At 45.1% G+C, this 7,094-nt stretch overlaps 1 protein-coding gene across 1 annotated transcript; it reads right to left on the bottom strand.

The window, feature by feature from the left end:
• Nucleotides 1-3,894: 3,894 nt before the first annotated feature.
• On the bottom strand, nt 3,895-6,676 carry LOC108244321 (transcription factor Sox-10). The gene is made up of 4 exons (XM_017430426.3): nt 6,536-6,676; nt 5,695-6,309; nt 5,180-5,448; nt 3,895-5,033 (listed from the first exon to the last, which is right to left on the bottom strand). Exons 2-4 carry the CDS (start codon nt 6,135-6,137, stop codon nt 4,240-4,242), a joined length of 1,506 nt encoding a protein of 501 aa, XP_017285915.1. The 5' UTR covers nt 6,138-6,309; nt 6,536-6,676; the 3' UTR covers nt 3,895-4,239.
• Between the last annotated feature and the right edge of the window lie 418 nt (nt 6,677-7,094).

Raw genomic sequence — 7,094 nt, 5'->3', positions numbered from 1 at the left:
AGCCACCGTATGTTTCTCATTCATGCATTGCTGCAATGCAATATGCTGCTACAGGAAGAATCGTGGGGTTCATTCAAAGACACATGACCATAGAAAGGGGTTAAACTAAAAGTCCTGTTAGTAGTAAACGACCTGCTCCATCACCTGACTAACAGCCAATATCCTGTAAAACTGACCGAGTTTCCACTCGTCAGAAGGTTCTTAGCCAGTAACCAAAAGGGCAAAATACAGATGACCAAAAAGTCAAACCTAAGCTGTGATTTGTTGACGAAACAAAAATGAGAATGTGAATCAATGACATTCAGCCCATAGGAGAAATTTAAAGAGATAACAGATTTTTTTTATTTTTTCATATTTTTTAAGACCTGGATAAACTTTTAAAGCAATTCCACGCTATTCAATACTTTTCAAGACGGCCAACAAAACTTGTACTACTAAACTTTAAAAAATGAAACTTGACAATATAAAAATAATTATAATATAAATATGCTACCAGTTATTTCATCCAATTTTTTTAACAGAAAATTTAAATAGGTCACGTTTGGCACATTATGCTAAACTAGAAGCACTCAGAGAGCAGAAACCTCCACCAAGGCTACAGCGTGATTAAAAAATAGTGTGATCTGGATCATAATCTGGATCAGCACCAAAATGTAATCCATTGTGTTTTGTGACAAACCTCAACATTTCCTGCAAATTTCCTCCAAATCTGTTCATCAGTTTTTACCTGATCTTTGCTAACAGACAGACAAACAACTGAAAACAGAACTTCCTTGGTAGGGGAAACAAAAGGGTCACATGTAGGAGCAGAGACAAGGGGTGACCTGTGACCTTGACCTTTGACCCCATGAACCTTGAAATCAACAGGCATCACCTTTGACCCATGAGGTGTCCAGCTGTGCAGTTTAATTTTCCTCCATTACATAGCTGCACAGTTAGAGCATGAGGTCAACTGTGATGTTGACCTTTGACCCTGTCACCTTGAAATCACCAGTGATCACCCTTGACCCATGAGGTGTTCAGCTGTGGAGAGTTAGAGCACGGGCTGATCTGTGACTTTGACCTTTGACTGGCTCACCACCATAATGTAATCACTTGTTTTATGCTGGACGCTTCCTAAACATTTCATAAAAATCTGACAGATGCTACTGAAAACATAACCTTCTTGGCGGAGGTAATAGAAAAAACTAGATATATGACAAGGCAGGTCTGTGCAGATTTATGAATAAACTGATTATTTTTAGGCCCCTGGAAAGAGCCAGGCTATGTCCACTCACTGATAAATTTATTTATTACCAGGTTGAAATCACATGTGTGCAGGAATATGTTAAGCATTTTTTTACAAGATAGATAATGCTTTACGATAATTCAGGTTCATATTCTATTTAAATTGTTTTGTTTTATTACATCAATATAACCTGTTCAACATGGATGAATAGTAGGGTAGTTAGCTAGTTTAATTAAAGGACTGTTTGACAATACACCCGTTCAAATATATAATAATGAAACTAGCATTCCTTTATGGAAAGCATATCACCCTGTCTAATCAGTTAGCTATGACTCTCAGCTACTACCACACTAAATTTTAGCTCAATATCTGTAAAACCTACTGAATTATAGGCAGTTTTGCGGTTTTGGCAGCCATCTTGAAGCAGGCATCTCCAAAGGTTTATCAGTTATAAATGTAAACTCGATGGTAAGTTTCTACTTTCATCTGCTTTCATCAAAATCTGTGCTTCACAAGATATTTTGCTAACATAAATATAAACACACAAACACAGGCAACTACATGATCGGCCGCCTTTTGTGGCGATGGGTGATCATATTTATGCATTTATTTTTCTGTGGTGTAAGTTTGTGTGGTGTGGTGATGCTGCTTTCGCATTATTGGATACTCTCTCACAGCTTTTAAAATGTTTAGTTTTTCTTAAAGTCCTGTAGGACAAGAACATTTAATATCGCTCACTGCCACATAAGGCGAACAACCATGTAGCTGCCTGCATGTGTGTGGATTTGTTTCTCTGTAGTGTTAGCAAAATATCCGATGAATCAGTGGATGCACTGTAATGAAACTTTCGGAAAGTAATCACTGGTTGTACGTCTACAGCTGATTACATTTTAGGGTGAACCCAATGCAAGATGGCCGCCACAGCTAACTGACCTTAGCAAACTTAAAAGTGGCTATAACTCAGTCAGTTTTAGAGCTACTGAGGTCAAATTTGGTGTGGAAGTAGCTGAGAGCAATCACCCACACATAGTCTGAGAGCTAACATAGTGGATGAGATATTTGTTTAAAACTTTTACATGAAAGGAGGTGAGAAATATGCATTTCTTTTAAGGAATGCTAGGTTTTTTATCCTTTCTTTTTTTTGCCTTTTAATATATATGGCCAGTATATGTCTAAATAATGTAAAATTACATTGTTAATGTTAATATTGTATTACATTATTTTCAGGATGTTAGCCGTTTACAGCCCTGCAGTTTTTTAAACCCTGTTTGCGGCCCTCTCAAACCCAGTGCCAGCCTAGCACTGAACTTGACATTTGAATTTTGGATGTCCTCCTAATGAGTTCAAACTGCAGCTGAACGTGGAGGCAGGGCGGGAGCCTCAGGTGGAGAGGAGAGGAGAGGGCAGAGCGAGAGGAAAGCCATGCACAAAAGTCCAAGTGTGCCCCGGTTCCTGAGCTGAAATTGGCCTTGCCTCGGGCTCCTTGCACCCTCCCCTCGTGTCTCTCTGCATCCCTCTCCTCGAGTGAAAGGCTCTCTTTGTCTTCCCTCAGTAACACGCAGTCCCCAGCCGATTAAATGTGGGGAATTAGTAGTCAATTTTAGCCCGCGCCACACACACACAAACACAGTAAACAGCTTAGGTTGGTGGGGCTCTGCTTGTGTTGTTATTACAGTTAACACGTCAGCGCCGTGTTTTTTCTTCCAACCTTTCACTTTGCCTACTGCCCGGTGTGTTACTCGCCGCAGCGATGAATAAGTTTCACAGAGGAAGCTTTTTTTCTGTTTTGTTTTCATAAATAAAATGATTTAATAGATGACAATAATATTCCAACATTGCTTTTTCTTGTAAGGAAGCAAAATACTCAGATGAAGGTATACCAAACACTTTACAAAACTATCCAGAATTATACAAAATGGAGGAAGCAAAGGTGTGACACACGATGCATTAACACAACTAAAAGGGTCAGTATAAAACGCTAACATTTGAGTCAAGTTATAAAGGTGAAGGTGTGGAGACGACCGTCTTTCAGATAAATCAAAGTCAACTAAAGGTGAAGGCACGGTTGTAGGGCGCTCGTACATGTGATTCTAATCCGTAAGTAAGACCCGGAGCTGGCCGAGTACCTCAAAGGATTTGGCTGAGACTTTGTACTTATAGATTTGAACTCAGTTATTTGATCAATCAAAAAAAAAAAAACCCACCAAAACGTCATTTAAAAAAAAAAATCTAAACATATATTAAAGTAAAACTGAACTGAGCTGAAGTCCATTTTTTTGTAGATTGGGATTCCAAACAAACAAACTAAGGTAACTCGCCCAAGTCTTTCTTTCCCTGTCTTTTTCCTGTTGTTTTTTTTTCCCCTTACGCGTGTATTCAGTTGAGTGAAGTTAATACAAGACAAAAGTTTCAGCTGTACTTTTTCCTGGCCACAAATAAAATTAAAAAAAAAAAAAAAAACAGGGAATAATCTGAAGTGAAACAGAGCAGTGGTGCAGACACATGAGTGTGATTTCAAATCAGTCACAATAAAGTTACACCCTATAGGATATCGACAAAAACAAGACTACTTGTATAAAATAACACAAAAAACATTAAAATAATCCTTTAGTTTGGTTAATAAAATCAGATTATGTGAGTCTAAACCCGTCACCTCTTTCAGAGTCACTCTTGAACCCAACGTCGCTCCAATGTCTTTTTTTTTTTTCTCCGCTCAACGTTCTCAAACCGTATTCGTTCGTCCCAACTCGTACGTTTACGATGGCACACATTTGTTAGGCTTTTTACACTTTTGATTGGCTGCTGGACCCATGATTCACTTTTTTTAAAATCTGTGCGAGTTTCTGGCTGTTGTAGATGTGTTAAGGTTTCATGGACACATCTTGGTTAAAAATAAAAAACAACAAAAAAAAAACAACCTCTAATATGGCACAAACACACACACACATACATACAGATACAGAGATCCACTCACACACTTCCCATATTTCCCTCCGCTCAGCTGCTCTGCCTCAAGGTCTTGTGAGAGTGGTGTAAACAGGCTGCTCCCAGTGTGTGGGGCTGTGAGAGGGCGCCACGCTGGAGGGGTCTCCGATGGTTGTGTACAGAGGCCTCTGTGTAGGGCCCATGTAAGAAAAGGCTGAATACAGCCCCGGGGCTTGGCTGGAGTGGGTGTAGTACGCCCCGGGGGCCTGGTGGTCTCCGTATTCGAACTGAGCCCTGGAGGCCAGCGAGGGGAACGCCGAGCCGTAGTGAGGGAGGCTGAGCGGGGTGTAGGTGACGTGGGTGCCCGAGGAGGGGGAGGACGAGGCCTCGGCGTAGTGGCTGCCGGAGGCGGACTCGCTCTTGATTGGAGCTTTGGAGGGATCGGAGGACGACGGAGAGGCCTGAGGCTGCTGCTGCTGCTGCTGTTTGGAGAGCCAGGCCGAGTGCCCGCTGGCGGCGGCCAGGGCGTAGGCATAAGAGGAGGCCGAGGAACTGGCCGAGGGGGCCCCAGCTCCACCCTGAGGGTGCCCGTTCGGAGGGAGGTACTGGTCGAACTCGTTGACGTCGAACGGCTCGATGTTGGACATCACCTCGTGGCTGATCTCGCCGATGTCCATGGTGCCAAAGTCGATGTGGGGTTTAGTGCCCGATGCCGAAGGACCACCAGACGCCCCTTCAGCTCCTACTCCAAGGGGGCCTCTGGAGCCCCCTGATCCTCCGGCCGCTCCTGCTCCCCCCTCCCTTTTGGCATCTGACAATTTCCCAGACTGGAGGTCAGTCTTTGGGGTGGTGGGGGGCGTGGGTGGGCTGTGACCCTGACCTAGAGGAGGAGGAAGAAAAAAAAAACAGGTGAACTTTCGTGTTTGTATATTGTGTATGTCATTTTCGCTTCACATCAAAATTTGTGAGCCATGAAAGCCCAGTTTTTAATCGCGCGTCATGCCTGAGAACCAGTACTGCACCTACCAACAGGATGGTGGTGGTGATGGTGGTGGTGCAGATCACCCAGGGGAGACCCGGCCCCGCCGTTATGATCCAGGTGTAGGGTCTTGTAATGCGACTGGGAGTGGCTGGACTCCCCTTCCCCCTGACTGTCGGACTCGCTGGCGGGCGTCAGCTTTCCGTTTTTGCGTCTCCGGGGCTGGTACTTGTAGTCAGGGTAGTCCTTCTTGTGCTGTTTCCTCAGCCTCTCCGCCTCCTCGATGAATGGCCTCTTGTCACTCTCGTTCAGCAGCCTGAGGGAGAGAAAAACAAGAACTGGTTCAGTCCTGTCGCCAGTCTGGGGTGAATATGAAAAGCAAGCTCCTGGCATAAACCTGAAAATGATATATAATGACGCTGTCATTGTTGACATTTCGGTTTGGTTGGCCCACTTTGACTCGCTTTGTCAAGGAGGCCTAATTTAACAGGCTGGTGGAGTCGCTACACCAAAATGCCAAATTTAAACACCATCTGTCCGCTTTTAGTTTACTTGAACGCACCTCCAGAGTTTGCCCAGGGTCTTGCTGAGCTCGGCGTTGTGCAGGTGGGGGTACTGGTCGGCCAGCTTCCTCCTGGCGGCTTGCGCCCACACCATGAAGGCGTTCATGGGCCTCTTCACGTGCGGCTTGCTCTTGTTCCCGTTGTTCACGCGCACCGGCATGGGCACCAGGGTCCAGTCGTAGCCGTCCAGCACCTGACTCACCGCCTCCCGGATGCCGATGGGGAAGCGGTCGTCCTCCTCCGATTTGGCCCTCGCCCCCCGGCTTCCGTCCTCCCCGCCGGGGTCCGCCACGCAGAGCGCGGTGAGCTGCTGCGGCGGGCCGCTCAGAGGCGAGTCCGGCCCGGGCGGAGCTCCGGCTCGGCTCGGCGACAGGGAGTGACCGTCGTCCGAGCCCACGGGACTCAGCTCCGACTCGGACAGGCTGTGCTCCTCGCCGGACATCTTTTGTTGGACCAGTTTTGGGCTACTTGTGGCAAAAACTGAAACTCTGGGGCGCAACTAAATTAGCGTTAATTAAGGTGTCAAAATAAAAGCCTCCAAGGGATTAGTGCTGACTCGTCTCGGGGATGTTCATACTGATGCGCGAAAATGTCCGATTTCTTCTAAACAGCAGCTAAAATGAGACAAAAAAACAGAAAGTTTAGCACAAATAAGCTAAAATAATAATAATAATTTAATACATTTTTGCGGGCTAAAATATTCCAACATAACGATCACGTCCACAATATTGTCATAAAAATGAATATAGCTCATTTTAAATTAAATTTACAAGAGTGCGGCGCCTAAATGTCGATAACATTTATGTCCTAAACGTAGCGTTATAAAATTACATAACGTACCCGTTTGGATGTCCAGTGGTTGAGCAGCATGGGGAGTGTGTGTGGCTGGCTGCGGAGCCGATGAATGGCTGCTCTGTGTGGCGACAGCTCAGCTTAAAGAGCGCCTTGTGAGAAGGACTGGGAGAGAAAAAAAAAGTGATTGAAAGTGGAAAACATTCCCAAAGAGACAACATTCCAGTACACGCTCGAGCCCCGCCCCTCTTCAAGGACAGCGCGGCGCTCCGATTGGCCGGCGAATTATCCCGCCGCTCTCTGATTGGACAGCCCCATTGACCCCGCCCTCCTCCACCGTCGGCCGAACCACATTTCCAGCCAGAAGGAAGGTGAGACTTTTTTTTTTTTTTTTAACCTCCGAGTGGCTTTAAATGACTCCATTTAGAGGCAGGAGAAGGCCGGCTTTGTTGGACGTGTTAACACGGATCAAACAAATAAACAATCAAGCAGGAGAGTTATTGCCCCGTGCGGTTAAAGTCATGAAAAAAAAAAAGAAAAAAGGAGGGGTTTGTAAATTTAAAAAAGGGGGGAAATACTGTTTGATGCAAGGAATATTTCGACTCTT

The sequence above is a fragment of the Kryptolebias marmoratus genome, linkage group LG3 (genome assembly GCF_001649575.2).
Source record: "Kryptolebias marmoratus isolate JLee-2015 linkage group LG3, ASM164957v2, whole genome shotgun sequence".
Lineage (NCBI taxonomy): Eukaryota > Metazoa > Chordata > Actinopteri > Cyprinodontiformes > Rivulidae > Kryptolebias > Kryptolebias marmoratus.
This window is presented reverse-complemented; position numbering and strand designations above follow the sequence as displayed.